Here is a 22,907-nt window from a genome sequence, read left to right on the forward strand (position 1 = left end):
GATGTTTAAAAGAGCCCATTGTTTCTCCTAATATAGCTCTGACCACCCCTTAAAAGAATCTGCAGAGAGTCTGATGATTGAACCAGTTTTGATCCAGTTATCCTTTTTGTGCCTAGGGGTTTGGTTCCTCTTCAGGTTCAAGGCAATCAAGAAATTTTAGGTTCAGGTTCAGCTCTAGTTCACTGAAACAAAAACTCTCTGAACTGGTTTTTGGATTCACTTCAACATCTTCACTTCACACATCCTGCTTTGGAGCAGAATTTGATTCTCTTGACTTATGTGTTCCAGCCTGTGATAACCAGGGCCCTGTGTCATCAGTGCTAAAAATGAAGCAAAAGTTCTGTGCCTAGGGAACCCGAATCCTACATCAAGGAAAGCTGAACTCCACAATGTATACAAATTATGCAAACTGGGCATAATTTCTCTTGTTTGGCATAATTTCTTCTAGCTTTGCTAGGAGCCCAGCCACTAGGGAATCTTCTTTCTGTCACAGGTCATCTCCACATGTTTTCTAACATAACCTCACAGACATCAGGGCTAGAAACCTGCTTTGAAGAAAAAAGAAAACTGCATTCAGCTGTGGGATCTAGAGTGCCAAAGGGCTTCACAGCTCTCCTCCCCACTGCACAACCTCCTTTGAGCCTGACACTCAGTTAGGAAACTACCTGCAGAACCACAGATTTGGGACCTGTAAAGAAGAAGCCCAGCTCAGCCTTCCTCAAGCAGGCAAGCAGGGAAAAAGACTTAATATTTATTTATTTATTTATTTCATTTATATACCGCCCCATCCAAACGGCTCTGGGCAGTGCACAGCAATACAAATAAATCCCACAAATCAATCCTTTAAAAAAAAACAATTGTTACAGAACAATTTAAAAACAGCATAAAATCATCTATATATTTAATTCTCTTGGGACCATGCGTGCCCAGGATTTGGCAGTGGAACTCTCGCGACACGCTGCAAGAGTTCGGGACTGAGAGAAACATCGGTTGGGGGTTGGAGGAGCCCGGAGGGGGAGGCCAAGGGAGTGTCGCTCCAGCGGCTGGGGGTGGCTATTGAGGGGTGGCAAGAGGAGCCTGGCTGGGCGGGCGGCAGTGGCGGCAGGCTTCCGAAAATGGCCGGGCGGAGGCTGGCGCAGCAACTGGGGCTGTTGGGGCGGGCATGGGGGCTGGGAGGGGGGAGAGCGGTGGAGGAGGAGGCGGGCCCTGGCAAAGGAGGCGGCCAGTGGGCGAAAATGACTGGGAATAGATTGGGGCGGAAGGGAGGAGGGGGGAAAGCAGCGAGGTGAGACTAGTGGCACAGATGCTGTGCACCGAACAATTAAAACATTTAAAACAGTTTTAAAACCCTGGAAGGCCAGGCCAAACTGATAGGTTTTTAAGGAAAAGCCTTTCAAAAAGCACCACTAACCCCAGCCACACTCATCTGAAACCTGTGGGTAGAACCCGTGAGTAGAACTGAAACCCGGGGGTATGCTCTGGAAGTGCAATGGGAGCAATGCCTTCCTGTGATTCAGGAAGAATGTGTAATCAGACCTCATTTCAGTCAGAAAGGCGGATGCTCTTGCTTGTCGCCTCCGTTTATTTCTCCAGGCAGGAGAGAAGTTTATTTGTCCTTAGGAGAGAGGGAGAGAATGTGGAAGTGCTCTTTGTTTCAATAAAAATAATGAAGTGAGTTTGTGCTTAATATGCCCACCCCCGGATCCCACTGCTGCTTTGCAAGAACTCCTGCAGGCATTTCCGTCCATCTGTGTTGGGTGTTAATGGGGTAGATCGTCTGATTTAACTCTCTCTTTAGCGAACTCCGTGGGTGGAGTGCTGCATAGATAGATATATGAACTGAAGTGACACAAATATAGATGACCACGGCAGGAACCATGCCTGCCATACCCTCTACCATCTCCGTTGCAGTCCGTATAAAAGACAGAGGAGCATGAGAGCTCCGGCTGGCACCACTGGAGGCAGGAAGAGGAAGCCCTTGGTTGAGCAGGTGTCCCCTCCTGCCACAAGCCAAGATCCCTGTAATTCAAGGTGGTTTTCTGAAACCTGCCCATGCCTTCTAATCCCAGGGCCAGATTTACCTTTAGCACCACCTTGACACTGTGGTTATTTGCCATTTCCTTCAGTAGACCCACGCCCACCCTGCTCACTCGTAATTACTAGGCTGTTTTTTTCACAGCAACCATTTTTGCCTTCCCTAGAGCCATTAATGCTTCATGAAAAGATGACACCCATTGCCTGAATGGCATTTTTCAAGATGCCTTAGAGATGATTGAACAGCACTGAAATGCTCTGAAGTGCAATGTATTTATATTTCTTTCAGTGTCTGCAGATAGAGCTATTGTTTTCTTTAATTCTACTGTAAGGTCCCTGAAATGGAAGAGAGATGTGAGGGAGATGGGCAGTTCTCATTGGGGCTATTCCTACAATCAGGAAAAATCGGGCTAGGAAAGCCTAGCCCAATTTTTCCCGATCATGGGAACCACCAGGCTCAGCTGCGAGCCCAGTAGTTCCTAGGCGAGTAACCCGCCTAAGTGCCCCTGCCCTTAGCCCGGGTTTGCAGAGCGAGCGCTCCGCAAAACCAGGCTCCCTGATCGTGAGTAGCCGTGGCGCAGCTACTCACGAGTAGACCCTCAACTGGAAGGCGAAAAGCCTCTTCCCAGCTCCTGGGGTCTCCCCAGTATGCCTGCGCACTCGTACCGAGCATACTGGGATTTCCGGGGGCTGCACGGCCCCCAAGCTCCCCAGCCCCCACTGTCTCCGTCTCAGAGCCAGCAATCGTGTGGGTGGCCGATCCGGCTGCCCAGGACTCCCTTCCCGCTCAGCGCCCCAAACCGGGTCTCACGGATCGTGAGATCCGGTCCATTATCTAATTCACTTCTTCAGTACAGAACTAGTGCAGTGTGGTTTTACTCTACTCTAATCTGCCAGTTCAGATTGCTCACCCACTTTTTCTAACCTGACTCCTGTGCCTTTAGCAGCTGCACTACAGACAGAAAATCTACAGAGTGCCCTTTTATACTGGGGAAAGGTACAGAGATGGGGGAAGTCTCACTGCCTGGATCTTTTACTTCACACAACTGTTATAGGCACAGGAGCCCTGCCAGCGAAAAGGTGGCAAGGCTACTGCCAGGCCTCCCTCTCTCTCCCTTTCAGTCCTGCTAACATAGAGTTCCCATGCCCCCCCCCCAAATTCTGGGTTTCACCTGGAGTTTAAGCATCTCACCCAGATTGCTTAGCCCACCCAGATTCAGCTTTCATTTAAAAATAAATAAATAAATAAATAAAATAAAAAGCTAAGCTCTAGCCTTTATAGAAGCAGAGTTATGGAGCAAAACATGCAGTCACTATTCTGCTCAAAAATTATTTTCAAGCCAATTTACATAATATGCAAATTAGGCACCCAGATTTGGAAAGCCAGCATATGGCAACCCTATGCTAAAACCATGCACCCATTCACACAACCAAGATTTGGAGGGTAGGAGGAAGCAAACCCAGCTACTAATGCCCATAAGAATGCACTGGAAGTCCTCCTACTCAGCCTGTTCAAAAGTGGGCAGCCCAGATCCTTTACCTGAGTCCTTACTGAGATAAGGATAAAAGGAGGAGCTGTCCTACCCTGATGTTCGCTCTTGTGTCAGCACTTCCTTTGATCTGCAGCTCCTGGCCACTGGCTGCCATGTTTGTGAGAGAGAGCTGGAGCTGCTAGCTGTGAATGTGCCGCTCTGCACAGCATACTCTATGGTCCCATGCTAGCAATGGCTTGAACAGGGCTAGAATAGGCCTCCTGCTCCCTCATAGTCAATCTGAGAGTGGCTGCTGATGTCATGAGGTTTCCTGCCTCCTGGCTGCACTGTGCATGCCAGGAAAGTCCTTCTGGGATCAGACAGACCTTCTCTGTTTTTCCCTCGCTGCCACAATCACCTGTGGGGCGTGCTCACAGAGCCAGACAGAGGTTCTGATCGTCTATTCTATAAGAATCAGGTTAGAGGTTCTTCCCTCCCCTGCAAAACACCCCCAGATGATTGTGTGAAAGACCTCCGTGTATGTCCAAAGATCAGCTCTTTTGTCTCCTCAGGATTTCCCAGCATGCTTTGCATATTTGGCCTTGTAGTACTGAAAACAGTTGCCTTGGATGTGGCTGCAGAGCCCCTGTCTGGCAGCAAGACAGACATTCCCCACGATATAAGCTCACAGGCGGCAGCAGAAGCCGCCTCTGGAAACCTGTGCTCCCCTCTTCCAACCAGCTTTCCAGGCCTGAGCACTTTCCAGATTAAGCCCTACAACAGTGTCACGCCGGATCTGCTGAGTGTGCTCCTGTATTTCCTGTGTTGTGATACTGCAGTCCCTGCTCTGACAACAAGGTGCTGTTCAAATTTCTGATGCCTTCTTTCGGATTTTATCCTTGCGTTATAGTGCTACAACGTTGCATGTGCGTCACAAAAAAGTAGCTGTATTTTCCCCTTGTAGGAGTTTGAGATTCTGGGGATCGTATTCAATACAATCCTGCCAAGCCGAAGCATTTTACCCCTGTTGTAGCCTGTAATCTGGAAAGCACCCTACCCTGGAGAAGCAGGAAGGAGACAGAGGCCAGGATATATAAAGCCCAACTTCTGAGCAAGGTGTTTTCTTTCAGCCAGCTGTACCTTCTCTCTGACATCTCCCCACTAGGGATGTGCAAGCCAAACGTTAACCTGGTTCGGCTCAAATCTGGACATGATTCGAGCCAGCATGGCTGGTTCAGTGGTGGGTGGGGGGTATACTTGAAAAGTGGAATCTGGCTAAATTCCCCTTTACAAGTACAGGGGATCTCCTAGCCTAAAAAGGCTTTCCTTCTTCAACTTTAAGATGGTGGGGGTGGGCAAAATGCTTTTTACCTTTTAAATGAAGCCCTGATAGCAGCGTGGGGGGCTGCTGCATGGTGGAGACTCGGGAGGCGGCAGTGGGGGCTCCCCCAACCACTCCACCAGCGGGCAAAATGCTTAATTTTTATGTTTAAAATGAAGCCCCGCTGGTAACGGGGGCAGCCGCTGCGGGGGAGACTCAGAAGGTGGTGGCGGGGGCTTTTCCAACCGCCCCGTCACCCTCGCAAAGGCTGACTGTGGCCCTGTTCGGGCCTCTCCGTGTGTCTGCCTCCCAGGTTTCCACCACACAACAGCCACCCCCACTGCCCTCACCATCAGCGGGGCTTCATTTAAAATGAAAAAATTAAGCATTCCCCCACCACACTAAAAAGGAAAGCCTTTTTCGGCTAGGAGATCCCCTGTACTCGTAAAGGGGACTCAGGATAGGCAATCCTTTATAAGTACCCTCCCCACCGCCAAGCCGGCCTGTGAGCTGGTTCTGGGAACCAGGGGTGGTCTGATTTGACCTTGGTACGCCCAAATTGGGCCAGTTCAGTGGCATACCTGGCTCGCACATCTCTACTCCCCACCCATCCATTTGCTCACTTCACCTCAGCCTTTAGTTTCCATCTGTATCCCTGGACATCTTGGAGAAAGCTGTAGAACTGGAGCTGAGGAACACCACCAGAGCTGTGCACATCGATATCCATACATTTTTTTTTCTCCGTGTGGGGGAATATAGGCATATACTACACTACACTTAAATCTTAGCCAAAAGACGAAGAACCCTTACAAATATTTACATGGCTCCACATAATCTGGTCATGAATCCAGGGGGGAACTACCTTCCCTGTCAATACTCAAGGCTGTGAAGGAAACTCAGATAGCTGAGGGGACTGCAGAGGAGGCGGGGGCAGTGGAGGAACATCAGAATCAGAGCTGAGGCCACCAAAAGCTATAGCAGAAGGCACTGGCCCAAAACATTTCAGTGCTTGAGGCAGGAAGCCCAAATGATGCCTCCCTAGTCCTCCTCCAGGGTGCTTTCCAGACTAGCTGCTCATCAGCAGCAAAATGCCTCCATTCGGGCAAGTCGCATTTGGAACATAAACAGTAGAAGGAGCAGTCTTGTAGCAACTAACAACCCCAAAAAACAGCGACTTTCCCACGCAGATATACAACATCCTAGCTCTAATTCACAGTGATTAAATTCTCAACAAGGCATTGGAAATGTGAACGGTACCCTGCTGCCCATGTAGAGACTGCAGTGTCACGACGCAGGAAGTGTGGAAGCACACTTCCAAGATGCGTCCTGACCCCGTAGTAGGGTCTAGTCTGGAAAGCGCCCAGTAGTAACAACATACTGTAAATTAAATGATGGACATTTCTTGCCCTTTAGTGGCAACCAACCTTTACCACCTGAGAAAGCTACTTTCCTCTCTTTTACATTAGGCCGGCCCATGTAGCAGATGAGAGTGGGGACAGCTCTGCCATTCCTTTCAGTAAAAACAGGATCATTGGATGTTCTGTGGTTTCCAGCCACTACTTGGATTAGAAAACCTTGTTCTCTGCTGAGACATAGTAATAAGGGAAGAGCTTGTTAGAACAAGGCTGGAGTTAAACCATTATGCTAAGTACTCTGCAGAGCAAAGCACACCAGGGCCAAGCATGTTATTAACGTAAGGAGGCTCTTCAAACATGTGTGCAAAACCGGGCTAAGGGAGCCCAGCCCCGTTTTGCATGTGCGTAGGTACCACCAGGATCGGGCCCAATCCTGGCAGCCCCACAGTGGCAAACCCACCTATGAAGCCGCCCTTTAAAACAAGGTTAAAGGAGCAAGCGCTCCCTTAACTTTGTTTTCACGATTGTCCATCAGCCGCGGCTGCAGCAGACTCGGGGAGGGGAGGGGGGATCCCCATAACGCACAGCGCACTCACGTGGTGCATTATTGGAGCTCCAAGGGGTGGGGTGACACATCCCGGCACTCCAACCTTTGGAGCTGCCAGCAGCAGCTAGTGGTCATCTTGGGCAGGCAATCCTCCCTCCCAGGGAAGGCGGAATGATCATCTGCGGGGAGGTAACCTCTTTAGAGCTTTCAGAAGCCAGAGGCGAGGTTCAGCCAGCTTTTAATGGGGCACGGTTCCGTACCCTGCATTGCTCTTTGTTTTTCTCCTTGATTAGCAAAACCAGAATAAAATTTGGGATATATATTCATTCGTTATGTTGTCTCATTGGTCTAAACTGCAGAAATCAGCTTTTCTTGGGACTTGGAGTTCTCTTCTTTCAGAATTTGGATTTTCTGTCTTGCTTTTCCTAGCACAAAGTATGTACAGTCCTTGCATGTCCAGCACAGATTATAGAGCTCCTATGTACTTTAATCTGACCCTGAACATTGTACCGCAACTCTTGTTCCCTTCGGCAGTGTGCATGCTCCATAGCCTTCCCACTTCTGTACCCCTGTTCCTTGTGTGAGGGGGAGTGATTGCTTCTTAATTAGTCATAGCGATGGAGGGATCCTGTTGACTCTGACTGTATAGAGGTCTTGTCTCCCCCAGCCACGCACAGGGATATTCCCAGGTCCTTTCCTTGCATGTCTGACTGCTGGATTTTTAAGTCAGTCGGTAGCCCTCCCATTTACAGCGAGGTCAGGGACATTCTACGACCCAGACAATGCACTACCCAGTAGCTTGTTGAAACATAAGCCTACTCTTGCAAATGAACTCTGGCCAATGAATCTAAAAACACTGGCACGACGGACAAACACTTTAAAACAATTAAAATTATATTTTATTTTTAGTGCCATCTTAAAAACTTGCTTTAAACCTGTGCCACTATTTGTTTTTTGTTTTTTGTTGTTTTGCATTGAACTTTAAAGCGTTCTCGCCACCACAAGAATTCCCCCAGGCCCCCATCTCCACCACAGAATTTCTGGCTGCAGGCCTGGCCAGTTTTAGTTTGGGCTTACTGTTTGATTTCCCCTTGACATCTGCTGGCTGTCCAGTTGGTGCCTCCTGAGTCTGATTTGATCCGATAGGCCTGCCCAGAGGCCCCTGGGCCCTACAGTGTGCCACTGATGTCACTGTTGAGTCCCAAGGACTAGATGTCTCTGTGCTTTCCCACTTTTACCAATAAGAGTGCTCAGAACATTACATTGTTTCTGGTCATGTCAGTTTCATGCCCAGATAGCTTTCGACCCATGGGCTTCCAAGGTTTTCCCTTGAACTGGGAGTGCAATTGACACAAAGTTGACATCTTGCTATTCCAAGGTGACCTTGATGCTTATTTTAAGAGAGGCCACCTAATGGCACAGAGGGGAAGTAACTTGCCTAGGGAGCAAGAGGTTGCCGGTTCGAATCCCCTGCTGGTGTGTTTCCCAGACTATGGGAAACACCTATATCAGGCAGTAGCGATATAGGAAGATGCTGAAATGTTACTCCACACAAAAAACCTCCCTCCACATAGAAAACCCTGTGTCAGGAAGAGGGCAATTGCGGTGTTGCTGCTGCTGCTTCCTCTACTACTACTTCTACTACTACCACCACCACCACTAGGGATGTGCACAAAACCGGTTCCCCCGGTTTGGTTCAAATTCAAACTGGGTTCGAACTGGGAGGGGGAGGTTCAGTTTTGGTTTTGCTCGGAACCCACCTACCCCCTGCCCCCGGTTTGGTTCAAATTTGAACTCTTTCAAACAGTTTCAAACTGGTTTGAACTGGTTTGAACCTCCAAAACTGGGTGGGGTGGTAGTTGGCACCCATGGATACCTACCACCCAACCCCCCAAAGCAACCGGACACTCTTACGATTTTTTAATGAATTTTTGAATTTTATTTTTTCTCATAGAGTATAATGGGACTCGAACCAACCCATTATCCCCTATTGTAGAACACCTAGGGGCACAAAAGTAGGGTGGGTGGTAGACACCCAGGGGTGCCTACCACCCACCAAACCCCAAGGCAATCGGACACTCCTCTGATTATTGGTGAATTTTTAAAGTATTTTTGAATTCCTCATAGAGTATAATGAGGATTCCAGCAAATGTATCGCTTCAGGTTGGGGGGAAAGGGGTGGCCTAGAGCAGAGTGTGGTGGGTGGTAGTTCCCAAACGGGGCAAGGAAGCTACCAGAATTATTTGAAAGGGGATTGGGCAAAGGGCTGGTTTTAAAATGATTTTTGAAGTTTACATGTCTTACGGATACAAGTGTCCAATTGCTTTGGGGGTTGGGTCCTAATCGTTTGGAAAAACAGGGGACAGAGACACATATCTATAGCTATCTCTCCCAGTCAAGAATTGAATTAGAGGATTGCAGATGCAGGCTTCCTTCGCAAAAGGAGGTGTAGTCTTTTAGTTGCGGAGGGGGACTGAGACAAAGATGCTCTGGCTACGAGGGGAAGACAGCATGCCTACCAAGGGGATGAGCCAGGGGCGTAGCTAGGGGAGAGGGGGCCTGTGTTCATCCCTCTCTCTGGCGGCCCCTCAGAGTGAGGAAGACAATGGAGAAAATAGGGAGGGATGGAGCTGGAGGGCCCTCAGGAGCTGGGGGCCCGTGTTCTTTGAACCCTTTCGCTTAATTATAGCTATGCCCCTGGGATGAGCTCTTGCTACTCAAGAGGGGGAAACACTCTCCCCAGGGAAAAGGGGAGGACAGCCAAAATTGCCCCAGTGCAAGAGAGTAAGTCTCTCAGAGACTTGCTCTCTTGCACTCTGTGCATGTGCAAAAAATGAAATGCCTTTGGGTCAATGGCAAACACAAAAAAGTAAAACAACCCTTTGTGTTGACAAGTACTATGTGTTCTCCTTTCTGTTAAGGCAAAAGGACAAGGGGGTTTTATGGTCACAAAGTGACCTGGGGGCATGATCAGGGGTGCGTCCATTGTAAGAGTCCATTGTGCTGCGGACAGATGATAGTCTTAAACAAAAGGTATGTTAGCATGGTAAGACTGCCGAATAGTGGGTTCCTTTAGGTACTTTCTGGGCATTTCTCTTAAGACAAAGGATACGATTTCTATACAGAATATTTGGGTATAAGGAGCAGTTTCCAGAATGACTCATCCTGATTAACTCTATGTTTCTTATCTATAGGAGGCAACCATTGATGTTGCCTCCCTTGGCCCTCCTGGTATTTGCTCATTAAAAGAATGTTTCATCCACATCTAATGGGTGCAAGCTCTGTCTGTTCTGATAAACTCTGTGTATGCCCAGATGCACCAAGTACCCACAGTGGTATTTCCCAATCTGCTGCAATCACACTATTTGGGGTCTTTAGGAATATACCCAATCCGAATGACTAATCTCCTTTTCATTGACTGGGGAGGAGTGCCTAGACGGGGTCTCAGCTAGCAGCAGAGAACAATATAGCTATTATGGAAAACCAAGATTAGCTCTCGGAGGCACAGGGGTGCAACCAAGCCAGGCGGGCATGGCAGCAGAAGGAAATGACATTTCTCCCTCTGCTGTCAACAGCTTCATTTATTCCGACGGTTGTTGAAGGCATGACAGCAGGCCAAGATGGGGTTTGCCCTCTTCCATCATTTGGCACCAGTCTGTAGAATGGGAACAATAGAGACACAAGTTTGGGACGGTATAAAAATGTGTTAAATAAATAAATAAAGCAATGCTGAGGATTAGTAATGAGGATTACATTGAGACAGTTCTGTTCAGTTGTTTATATTTATGGGTTGCTTTTCTACCCACTGACGCACAATGATACATTGCTTTACAAGATTAAAAAATGCTGAAAACAGCACCTAGACAGAATGTAAGAAGAAGTCTAACATTATAGAAATAGATAGCACAAGCTGAGGAGGTCCATGCCATAGTGGCTAATAAACTCTCTGAATTTTTTTTAATAAAATAAAAACACTTTGCTGGCTGGTGGAAGTTGCTGAATCAGGTAGCCGGATGCTCTCCCCTCTGTCACGTTCTGTTAAGTCGATGCCACCACAGAAGAGGTACTATCACATGCTTCCATTGATCTCACTTCAGTGCAGGGACTTTAAGATTTGAGTCTGCAAATGTTGTTGGGACTACAGCTTCGATCATCCACAGCATTATGACCTTGGCCAGTTGTAGTCTTGTGGAAACTATTTTTCACAAGACTCAGCATTCACGGTGGAGGAAGCAGCCAGTAGGGAGTCTCATGAGAAATATGCTTGTTGAATGGATATTTCTCAGAGGATGCTCGAAACATTTCCCGTTCTGTAGCTACTTCCTATCTTTGCCTTAGGTACAAAGCACAAGACTATCCTGGAAGCACGCAGTGGGTTGGGGCCTATCAAGGCATATCCACGCCTGAGCACCACGGCTGGAGGGGAGCCAGGCAACCAAGACCCCAGTGCTCAGGAGAGAACCTTCCACTGTGAAATCTGCAATGTCAAAGTCAACTCGGAGATCCAGCTAAAACAGGTATGGAGCCCACTCATGACACAATGCCAGCCTGCCTTGCCAGTGGAGACCTTCCTAGAAGGTCTTCCTTATGCGGAGTTAAGACCATTGATCCATCTAGCTCAGTATTGTCTACACTGACTGGCAGTGGCTCTCCAAGGTTTCAGGCAGGAGTCTTTTCCAGCCCTACCTGGAGATGCTGCCAGGAATGGAACCTGGGACCTTCTGCATACAAATGCAGATGCTCTTGTCAATGAGCGACAGCCCCATCGCCTAAGGGGTATATCTTATACGTGAGTGCAGGCAGCACTCATGTGTAGTCACCCAATCCAAATGCAAGCCAGGGCACGCCCTGCGTAGCAAAGGGGACAAGTAATGCTTGCTACTACAAGACCACAAAGAGGCTTTAATGGGACACAGAGGAGTCAGGGTTCCAACCCCACCCGCCATAGCCCTTTTTCGGTGCTTTACACGTGCTATGGCATGTGTGAAACAAATGCTAAAGAAGATGGTGTCTCACTGAGGATGCAGAGTGGGTTTCCCTCACCACTGAGAACTCCTCTGGGATTAGCGGGCAGAGGGCTTTCAAGTCAAGGGGCATAGCTTCCCACCAAGCTTGAGCCCTGGCACCTCTTCAGAAATGTAAGCATGGGCTCTAACCCTAGTCACTGGAGCTGCTGAGCCTGTCATGCTGCAGGAGGAGGAGGCGGCTGAGGGTGATTTGGGGCTTCTTTAAAGGCAGCAAAGTGGGAGGCAGATCTGACCCATGGGACACAGTAGTGCTCTGGCATAGCTGCAGTTCATTTCAGTAGGGTCTGAACAGGAGAAATCTCTGGGGGATTGTGTTCCGTGTTAATTGGGGCTGGGCAACTACCCCAGTGGGCAGGGGCTGCCACTGGAATTTTCTGCCCAAAGGTCTTGGACCAGTGGACTGTGGGCCAGTGCCCATCATGCATTTACTTGCATCAGATCTCCCCTAGGCATGCACACAAGGTAAAATCTGCAAATACAACATTTAGTATCTGCAGTGAGTGTTTGGGGACCTTCGTTCAAGGATTCCACCACATGGCGGGAGGGAGGGAGGGATCGAAGGGAAGCGGCAAAGAGCCAGACTTCCTTGGTTGTTCCAAAGCATGATGTCTGCCTCTTCCTCTCTGCTTCCCTAGCACATTTCCAGCCGGCGACACCGAGATGGAGTAGCTGGGAAGCCCAACCCCCTGTTGAGTCGGCACAAGAAGCAGCGAGGCATGGCAGAGCTGCCGGTGAGTGGAGGCATTGGCCAGAATGGGCCGCTGGTGGTCTCTCTCTCCTTGAGTGTGTGTGGTAGCTGGTAGGCAGTCAGGTCGTCCTCATGACCAAAGCGGGGAGAGCGTGAGGGAAAGCAAAAACCTACCATGCCGCTCCCACGAGCCCGATCAGGGCTCCTTAACCCTCACGCCCACACAAGTGGCACTGCAGCCGGCAGGCGGTGATTGGGGTCGGGGGAGGAAGTTCACCAGGTATCGCACACAATGCACCATGCAAGCAGTACAGCTTGGCTGCTCCCTCCCCACCCCACCCGGCTCTATGACCAAGAGGGCTGCGGCAGCCCAGGAGCAAGAGCTGGCAGCCTGACGACCCCCCCCCCATGGCCTGCGAGTGAGGTCGGAGGTGCTTGCTATTCCTCCTGCTTCACCGTAAATTGGGGCTTGGCATTAGGACTAAGAAGGGTAGGAGCGGCAGGACTGGGAGTGATCCGAGGGCTTCACACAACCCGTCCTACCTGGTCTAGTCCTGTCCTACCCTGGAAGCGCTTGTCTTGTGAACGACCTTTGTATTTGACAGATGAACGTAGGAAGCTGCCTTATGCTGAGTCCGACCCTGGGCCCACCTAGCTCAGCATTGCCTACCCTGACCAGCAGTGGCTCTCCAAGGTTTCAGGCAAGCGTCTTTCCCAGCCCTACTCGGAGATGCCAGGAAATGAACCGGGGACCCTTCTGCCTGCAAGGCCGATGCTCTGCCCCGGCGATGCAGGCTCCACGGTGGTATCTGCCCTAACCAGATGGCGCGACAGGGGAAGGACTGGAGGCCAAATGTCCATTTCAGGATTAAGAATTCAAAAATGCAGGACACATTTCAGCTGCCAATTAGAATGTGGGGGATTCATTCATCAGACCCTTTTGGAATCTAGTTTTGGCTCTGGATCATGGCTACCCATCATTGAGCTGAAGGGGGGAATTGAATCTGGGGTTTCTCGCATCCAGCGCCCCTCCTCATTTGTCTCTAATGCCTGCCCCTCTCTTTGTCTCCCTAGGGCTCCCTGGCCTTCCCCAAGGAGCTTCCCAAGTCACTGGCAGCCGGATTGCTGCCCAGCCCACTGGCGGTGGCAGCGGCCATGGCAGCCGCGGCCTCCTCGCCCCTGACGCTGCGGCCAGCCCCCACACCGTCGCTGTTGCAAGGCCCGCCTCTGACGCACCCGCTCCTGCGCCCGGCACCGGGGCCCATCCGAACTGCACACGGACCCATCCTCTTCTCGCCGTACTGATGCCGCCCGTCCGCCCACCTGCCTGCCACAATCCCGGGACTCCTGGCACCACTGGAACCGCCCCCTGGCAACTAGCAACCGGCCCTGGCAATGTCACACGGCGCCCAGCCCCATCCGATGGGAACGGTTTACTTTTCCCCCCTTCTCTTTTCCCCCCCTCTTTTTAACTGGAAATGGAATTATTTTTCTGAGAAGAGAAAAGGGACAATCCCACCCTTATACATACACACGCACACGCACGCACGCACACACACACATATATATATGTACACACCTGTTCTCAGCCCTATCTGGGGTCCTGGCCAAATCTGCACAAGCGCCGGGTTCTCCAACGGGCTGGACTGAGGTGTGTTCCCTTGTTGGTGTGTGTCCGTGCGTGTGTGTGTGCACGCGCGGCTGTGTGTGTCAGTCACATCTCCCGAGGTACGAAAGGTTGGGGAGCGGTAGTGCCTCCCTCAGGACTCTGCGGAGCATCGAAAGTGGAGGCAGTTCTGGTACCTCAGGGACTGATCAGCAAGCAATCTCCGTTCATCCCAGAGCTAAGGGGGCCCCCTGGTCCCCCCCCCACTCATACAAGCCATTGTCCACTTGCACTGAGAGGTGGGGGTGTGTATGTGTTTGTGTGTACGGGACAGAAGACAGGGCCTCCGGACAAAGAGCCCCTATTGCAATAATGCTGGCCGGCACCTCCATGTACATATCCCCTGGTTTCCCCTCCTGCCCTCCTCTGTGCTGGCCCCACCCTCACTGCGCTTCCATGCAACAGGGCCCATGATGGGCCCCCCCACTGCTGCACCTCAACAAGAGACTGGCAGAGCAAGAACTGTGCTCCCAATGCCCACGTCCCCCATTCCTCCCACACGAAGAGGCAGACAGACATCACCCAGTGTGGAACGCCCCATTCCCTCTCCAGAAGTGACTTCCATGCACTTGGGTCAAACGCCCCTTCCCTTCCTCCTCTCCCTGCTCCCCATGGTGTAAGGAAGGTCAAGGAATCTGGGGAGAGAGAGAGAGAGAGAGAGAGAGAGTGTGTGTGTGTGTGTGTGTGTGTGTGTGTGTGTGTGTGTGTGTGTGTGTGTGTAAAAGTTGTGCTTTGTCAGACCTGAAGGAGCAAGAAGCTTCTGTCATCTGAGTGGAAGAGAGCACCAACCCCTCACCTGGCATGAAGGGGGATGGGGTCAAGAGTGCTGGTGGGAAATGGGACTGGCGGGGCTCGCTGTTCAGATCCAGAGTAGGTTCTAGCAGGGGTTTCCCGCCAGGCTGTTTCCATCGGCTCCTGGCTCTTCAGCGTGGAAGGCGAAGGCTCTCTCTCATTAGGAGCTGCTTGCCTCTCTTTCTGCCTGTTGACTTTTCCCTTTGGCTTGTTTGTGCTGTTGCCATGAGAGCACAACATCCCTCCCTCTCCTTCCTCTTCTACTGTTTCTGTAGAGTTGGGTCTTCAGCCCTCCACCCTTTTCTTGAGCGGGTGGGACATTAACCAGGAGGCCAGGTCATTTCCTGGAGACTGAGGATCCCCTCCTCCTAAATCCCAGCCCCACCCGAGGACATAAAATTCCAGATGCTTGTTAAATTCCCTGGCACCCATCCTAGTTGGCGCCTATAAGTGGATTGCGTGTGTATGTGTGCATGCGTGTGTGTGTGTATGTGTTGGCTAATGGAATGACTGCGGTTCTCTCTTTCTTACACACACATACACCATGTCTGCTGTTTCCCATTTTCCCAAGCAGAAGAACAATGCAAGGCCCAGGACAGAACCCCCAAAGCCCAGGGAGGAAGATCTTCCATGCCACGGCCAATGCACTGGCCACGCTACTCTCCCCTGCCCCTCCCCCCCGTGCCCCTTACAAAACTGTGACTGAAGTTCAGAGCAATAGAGACACTGGCGTGCGTGGGGGAGAAGGGGACCTGCCTTCCCCCCAGCTGGCATGAATCACGCCAGGCCTGCCCCATGTTACCTCAGTCCTTTGAAGCCCACAGGGCAAGCTGTCCAACCCACACCTGCTCTACCCACCCCCAGGTGTCCTGCTCACCCCAGAGTGTCTGTTGCTCTCCATCCACCATATTTGTCTGCCCATGCTAGACTCTCCCCCTAGCCCCCGTCCTTTCTTTCTTGCTGACACCAATGCCTTTCTGCTTCATCCCACATAGCACCTTTTAAGCCCCTCTCCCTCCCCAACGACAATAAAAGAAGTGTTAAGGCTTATTTCTGCCTGTGTTCGGTCTGTCTTCATGTCTGTCAGGGACTTGGGGGCTTGCACTGGGAGCGTTATGGTCTGAGAATGGGACCGGCCCTAGTAAGCTTCTGTGGGCCTCTGAAGTTTCTGTGTGCTCAGGCTCCAGAACCCCCTTGGGGGGCAGAAGGGAATAACACGGTGTAGATCATCAGCCCCCTGTGATTGGCTGGCAGCATGAAGCCTCTGGATTCGCTAGGCCTCATAGAGATCTTAGAAGCCTTGCTAGGGAGGGTGGCAAAGTTCTCCAAGCTTGGGATCAGAGAAGAATGCTTGTAAGCTTGCCCTCCCGCAAAGCAGAGGCAGACTTATTAAGCCCCAAGAGGAGTCCTGAGCTCAGATAAGTTCTCTATCCCCTTGTTTCTGGCTTCCCTGTCAGCTCCTCGCCCTTTCCTTACCATGGCAGCAGAAGAAGCAGAAGCACCACACAGGGAGGAGTGAGGGGGGGGGTTCTCCTCCTCCATCCTTGCACCCTTCAGAAGAAAGGCAGTAGCACCGCTGTATGGGGTCTACAAACCACCACCCAATCATTTTCACATTGCTCCACAGCAGTGTTTCTCAACCACCGGTCCCTGGACCGCTGCCGGTCCCCGAAGGGTTGAGTGCCGGTCCCTGACTGGGAGTCAAACCCCCCCCCCCCACAACTGAAATCAAGGCACTCACTTCCTCAATTTTGCACATGGCACAGAAGAGGAAGAGTATCACGGAGGCATGGGACCCTTCTTGTGCCTTGCCTCCACGTGCTGCTGAGATCTTCCTATAGCTATCTTATTCCCTATCTTTACAGCTTCAAACTGTATGCGGTGCGGGGGCATGGAGGAAAAGGTATGGCAGTGGGCGCCACTTGAAGGGCTGCTGGTTCTTGCATGCTCATTGTTTGCAGCCAAAGGTTGGTTGATTGAAACCCAGCTGCCTGTTGTGGTCGAGGCGCCTTGAGAGGGAACACTGTTTCCCTCTTGCATCAGTGGGGCTTGCTTGTATGTTGTTTTCATTGGCCCCGTGTAGCTTTTGAATTTTTCTAATGGCCCAACATCCCCTCTCCATTGAGTAATCACAAGCACCTCTACTCCAGACATACTGGAGACAAATTTGTTCACCCAGGCTTTTAGATTCAGGGGTTCTCAACCTTGGGTACCCAGACATTGGTGGACCTACTCCCATAATCCCCAGCCATAATGGCCAAATGCCATTGTTGTTGGGGGTTATGGGAGTTTAACTGAGGGACCCAAGGTTAAGAACCCCTAATATTCAATGTTTGCAAAAGATTCCAAATTTAATTATTTTAATGCTTATATTATTTTCATTCTAAACTGCCCAGAGATGCAAGTTTTGGGCAGTATAGAAGTCGGATAGATAGATAGACAGACTTGAAACCCCTTTACTAACTGCTGGTCCGGGAAACTGCGCATGAAGAATGTAGCGGTCCTTGAAACTCTGCACGAAGAATTTAGCGGTCCTTGACTCCAAAAAGTTTGAGAAACACTGCTCCACAGCATGCCAGATCAAGGGCCTGGCAGCCCCTGGGATTTGGAGTCTTCTCAAGAGCTCCTGCAATGTGTCTGAATGGCAGTAACTATTTAGTCGTTTCTTTCATGTCGTTTTGTACCTCACCTTTCCCTGTTAAAAACAAGCACAAGGCAGCTTGCAGTGAAATACTATGTATCAAAAAACCCAGTAAACATTCAATATAAAATAGAATAAATGCTAAACCAAAAAAAAAAAAAATTGCAAAGCAACTGTCTAGAACAGGTAAGTTTCATTGCTCTAAAAGTTCTTGCGAGAAAGATGAGCCTTTAATCCACTGTTTGAAAACAACAAAGGACACGGCCTGGCTGATCTCCCTAGGGAGAAATCAGCAAATGTCATGCTGCCACTGAAAAGTTCCTGTCTGTGGTTCCGACCAAGCATGTCCCTGTTAATTAGCTAGTGACGTCACAAAGCTGCATTGCAAACAGCTTTGATGTACTCAGCTCAGTTCTTGCACAGCTCACTGTATCTCAGTTCTTGTACAGATCACTGAATTAGAAATGTCAATGTAGATTACTTAGATTGTAGATATACTGTAGGGATGTGCGGACTGGTTCTACGTCGGACTGGTCCTACGTCGAACAGGTTTGACGTAGAACCTGTTCAGTTCTAGGCTAGAATGAACCCCCAGGGGTTTGGGTGTGTGTGTGTGAAATTATTAAAGTAAAAAAAAAAATTTTTAAACAAAATTGCTCCATGAGGTGAGGGGACCACGGAGGTCTCCCCCCCCCCGCCGCCGGCCTTCAAAATGCCCCCCTTGTGCCTTTTCGGCCCATTTGTTCCTTTGTAAAATGGCGGCCACTGTACATACACAAATGTTCTCTGTGAGGCCCGGCATGGCCCAGGGCCTCACAGAGGCCATTTGTGCATGCGTGGCAGCCTTTTTTTTTTTTTTTTTTTTAATTGTGTCTCAGGCCAGCCAGCTCTAGTTTCAGACCTGCTGCAGGCTTCATATGGGCCTGTTCCACTCCCAGAGAGAGCAAGCTGATGACTCACCCCTACCATTTTTAATCCCTGTTTTCCCTTGCTCACCCGAGCAGTAGACAAAGCAGGGAGGGTGAATTAAGGGGTTGCCTGTTGGAGCATTTTATCATCCCCCTCCCCCCCCACCCCAATTAAGAGGTTTCTGTGACTGCAGCCTGAGCTGGTTCACTGGTCTGAGAAAGCGTCCGTGTAGGTTGGGTGCTCCACATTATACTCCTGGGCATCCAAGAACTATTTCCCCAGGACACTTCTCCTCTGTGTCTAGGTGGTGGATCGAGAGAGAGAGTTGCTGTCTGGTGTTGCCCTTGGCTTGCATACCTAATGAACAGTAACCCTTTGCTTACCGGCCACTCTTGTTTGTTTGGGCATGGTGAGCAATGCTGATTCCCACCAGCAGGGGGCAAAGGAACACACACTTGTCCCATGCAACAAGGTGGCTTTTCCCAGAAAGGGCTTCCCCCCCATGTTGTGCGATTTCTTGCAATGTCACCACCGTATGGCTGGACCTGTGGCATTTTCATGACTCAGAAACCTGCAAGCTAGTTGGTTGAAAAGGCGCCTGCAGCTAGTGAGGCTGAAGGGCTTTCCTATGACAGAGGGGCCCCTTGCCCCAGCCACTGTTGGACTGTCATAATCCCTATTGGCCCCTGTGGCTGGGGATGATGGGAGTTGTAGTCCAGCACTATCTGGGGACACTAGATTGGGTAACCCCTGATTTAGTCATTCAAAACACAGCTGTACAACTTCAGCCCTGCAGCTGCACTCCAACTCCACAGAGGCCAGTAGTCAGGGAAGATGGGAGTTGTAGGCCAACATTATTCAGGAAGGTCAAAGTTGTGCAACCCTGATTTTACATGACCTGGATTGTAAGAAATGACAGTTTTAATGACAGAGACATTTGTACTTGATTTGTTCTTGCGATTATTAGTTTCAGAAATGGGGATGGAATCCGAGTATGAATACGAATACGACAAATATTTATATACCACTTTTCAACAAAAGTTCCCAGAGCAGCTACACACACACACATGCACACCCATCTATATATAGAGATGGCTCCCTGTCCCCAAAGGGCTCGCAGTCTAAAAAGAAACGCAAGATAGACACCAGCAACAGCCACTGGAGGGATGCTTGCTGGGGTTGGATAGGGCCAGTTGATCTCCCCCTGCTAAATAAAGAGAATCACCACTTTTAAAAGGTACCTCTTTGCTCAGTTGGCCAGGGGCTTCATTGTCAACAAGAAAAGATTTCTGTTCTGTTCGAGAATCAATGTAAATTGCAGGACACATTGAACCTTTTTGAATGCACTTGCGGCCTTGGGTTCCTCCTGAGGTAACACCTGTCTTAGCTATGTTGCTATGAGCAACATCCAGACAGGCGTAGCCTCAGGGGCTGCAGCATGCTCATCCTACCCAGCTAGGGCTTGTGACAGACAAGCAAGCTCCCCACCTCTGATCTTGTGTTTATCTAATACATAATCAACTATCAGGAGCACACACAGCTGCCGAACTATGATAGGAAGCTTCTTCAGCCTTAATAATAATTGTGAGAACAACCCTGATGAGTTGCAAAATGGTCTTTATGGCAGTATGCAGCAGACAACAACCCAGGTTACTTGGGCCCTGTGGTAAGTTACTCCTTGGCGAAAGGGCATCTGTATCTCCCTCGTGTCAATGTCATGTCCAAATCTGTGCTTGCCACGTCTCTAACCCAGGAACTGTCTACACTCAGGGAGTTCAGAAGCAGCAAGAGAGCACATGGCCGAAGTATCCTTCTGTGGCAATGGTTCCTGTTCCACCCTTCTATCCTCCTTGCTGCAGCAGGCAAGTGAAAAGGATGCCTTGGTCAGAAGGTGCCACTGCTGCATGGTCTGTCACTGCCTCCAAGCATTTCAAACCCACACGGAGCATAACTGGCCTATGGAACTCATGGCTTCAAGATGGCAGCAGTTTAGACCGTTTTTTTTAAAGGGGTTTGATAAATGCATAGAGCATAGAGATCTATCAATTAACCAGTAGCTCTGGCAACTAAATTGGTAGAGCTCCAAGCACCAGATACTGGCAGTAACCGACAGAAGTAGGTTGCCACCTTTCCGCCCTTCTTGTGATCTCCCAAAGGCACATAGCCAGCTGCTACCGGAAACCATGCTAATCTGAAGGGACCCTCGGTTGGATCCAACAAGGCAGTTCCTGTGGTCTTATAACAGGTAGACTATCTGGGCTGGGATCTAGCATCCCTGCTGGAAACAACGAACACTCTCATGACATCACACCTTACTCTTAAGAAAGCAGCAGCACTGCCTTCTTCTGCCTTCCCTTCCATCGGTGTAAACCAGCGGTAGGCAATTGTGGCTCTCTACCTGTTGTTGAACTACAACTCCCATGATTCCCCAACCACCTTCCCCTGGTGTAAACCTACGCATGCTGTGGAGTCAGGCTGGAGAGAAGCTGCTAGAGCAACACACAGGACTTCTGGCAAATTGAGAGAGCAGGTTTGGAGCCAATCAGGCCTTGAGAAACACCTAATGGTATGTAACTGAGTGGGGGAGGTAATGGTCCCACCCAAGCCTCTCTGACAAATGGCATGGTTTCTATGGAGGAGCCTGCTTTCTGGTCCCATAGGGCGCCAGACCCCAACTCAGGCTGTTAGCAGTGTATCCTGAGACTGACAGGGCATACGAGTCTTCTGCATCAGCAGGTGCAACCAACAGGTACGTTCCAAATGAGCAGAATCCCAGAAGTTTAGGATGCAAATCTTTTACAGCAGGAAGATCTGGCTTCACATCCCAAATCAGGCTTAGATTTGCTGAAGCTGGGGTGGTGGTCAGTAATCTTTTTGTCTCCATCTTCTGTGACAGGGCTTCCCAGCTTGTGGTACTCTAGATGTTGCTGAACTACAATGCCCATCATCCCCAGCTACAGTTTATTGTGGCTGGGGGTGATGGGGCTTGTAGTTCAGCATCATCTGGAGTACCTCTGATTGGGAACCTCTGTTCTATGAGAACCAGAATTAAAGAAGTGTGAGATGAGCCTCCCCCTGCGAGCAGGAACAGGAGCAAGGAAAGATGGGAGCTCCTCAGAAATCTATGCTTCTTGCATTCATGTTCCTCTCACCTCTTAACCATTAGGAAGAGGATTGAAAATAAAAATGCTAATATTATGATGCCCTTGTACAAATCTATGGTGCGGCCACATCTGGAGTACTACATACAGCTTTGGTCACTGTATCTTAAGAAGGATACTGTAGAATTGGAAAAGGTGCAGAAGAGGGCAACCAAGATGACCAGGGGCCTGGAGCACCTTCCTTATGAGGCTAGGCTACAGCACCTGGGGCTCCTTACCTTGGAAAGGAGGTGTCTAAAGGGAGATATGATCAAGATGTATAAAATTATGCATGGAGTGAAAAGGGTGGACAGAGAGAATTTTCTTTCTCACACAACACTAGAACCAGAGGTCACCCCATGAAACTGAAGTCTGGAAAACCTAGGACCGACAAGCAGGAAGTACTTCTTCCACACAGCACATAATTAATCTATGGAATTCTTTGCCATGGGATGTGGTGATGGCCACCAGCTTGGATGACTTTAAAAGGGGCTTAGACAGATTCATGGAGGTCAGGTCTATCAATGGCTACTAGTCTGGTGGCTATAGGCCATCTCCAGCCTCAGAGGCATGGTGCCTCTCAATAACAGTTGCAGGGAGCAACAGCAGGAGAGAGGACATGCACATACCTCTTGCCTGTGAGCTTCCCAGAGGCATCTGGTGGGCCATTGTGTGAAACACGATGCTGGACTGGATGGGCCTTGTGCCTGATCCAGCAGGGCTGTTCTTGTGTATCTTGGACACAAATCTATACATCTCCTATTACACTGAGAGCCGCGGATCTCCCAGGAGGGAGCAGGACTGCGATGTTAACTGTAAGAGGGATTCCCAGATGTTCACTACAATTCCCATAATCCCTAGCCAAGGCCATTGCAGCTAGGGATTATGGGAGCTGCAGTCAACAACATCTGGGAAACCCTCTTAGAGGGAACACTGCAGGGCAGATACAGCAGAACAAGTTACAAGGAGCAGGCAAGATACAAGGAGCAGCCATAGCAGTTTCCCACTGCATCGGGAGGTTCAAAGGTTCATGTCTGAGGTAAGAGAAGCAACCCTATCATGCAGGTGCTTGGGATCTAAGTTGCTTTGGATCATCTCCATGCTTTCTCTAAACACACCCCTTCAGCAACCTGCCCTCTTTGTCTGTGCCTCCTCTCTACAGAAACAGGCCCAAGGTGTTATGTAATAAGGTACTGCTGCATACACAGGGTGCCCTTTCCTCCCTAGGCCAAAGCCTTGCCCCCTTCACATAGCACTCCACTTCTTTCCAGGAGCAGATGTCTCCTATGCAAGCCTGAGCTGGAGCAACCTTTCC

The 22,907-nt window shown here is 50.0% G+C and overlaps 1 protein-coding gene across 11 annotated transcripts in view; it reads left to right on the forward strand.

Annotated features, from left to right (window-relative positions):
- The window catches only part of ZNF385A (zinc finger protein 385A), a 243,799-nt gene extending 227,847 nt beyond the window's left edge, over window positions 1-15,952 (forward strand). For 10 of the 11 annotated variants that reach the window (XM_053296651.1, XM_053296655.1, XM_053296652.1 and 7 more), the window contains 4 exons: window positions 11,068-11,246; window positions 12,392-12,487; window positions 13,050-13,145; window positions 13,519-15,952. In XM_053296651.1, coding sequence (XP_053152626.1) covers window positions 11,068-11,246; window positions 12,392-12,487; window positions 13,050-13,145; window positions 13,519-13,749 — 602 coding nt within the window. In that variant the 3' untranslated portion in view covers window positions 13,750-15,952. The remainder of the gene's footprint in view (window positions 1-11,067; window positions 11,247-12,391; window positions 12,488-13,049; window positions 13,146-13,518) is intronic. The other variant, XM_053296656.1, reaches the window with a different exon arrangement.
- Window positions 15,953-22,907: the final 6,955 nt, after the last annotated feature.

The sequence above is a fragment of the Hemicordylus capensis genome, chromosome 2 (genome assembly GCF_027244095.1).
Source record: "Hemicordylus capensis ecotype Gifberg chromosome 2, rHemCap1.1.pri, whole genome shotgun sequence".
In the NCBI taxonomy this organism is placed as follows: domain Eukaryota; kingdom Metazoa; phylum Chordata; class Lepidosauria; order Squamata; family Cordylidae; genus Hemicordylus; species Hemicordylus capensis.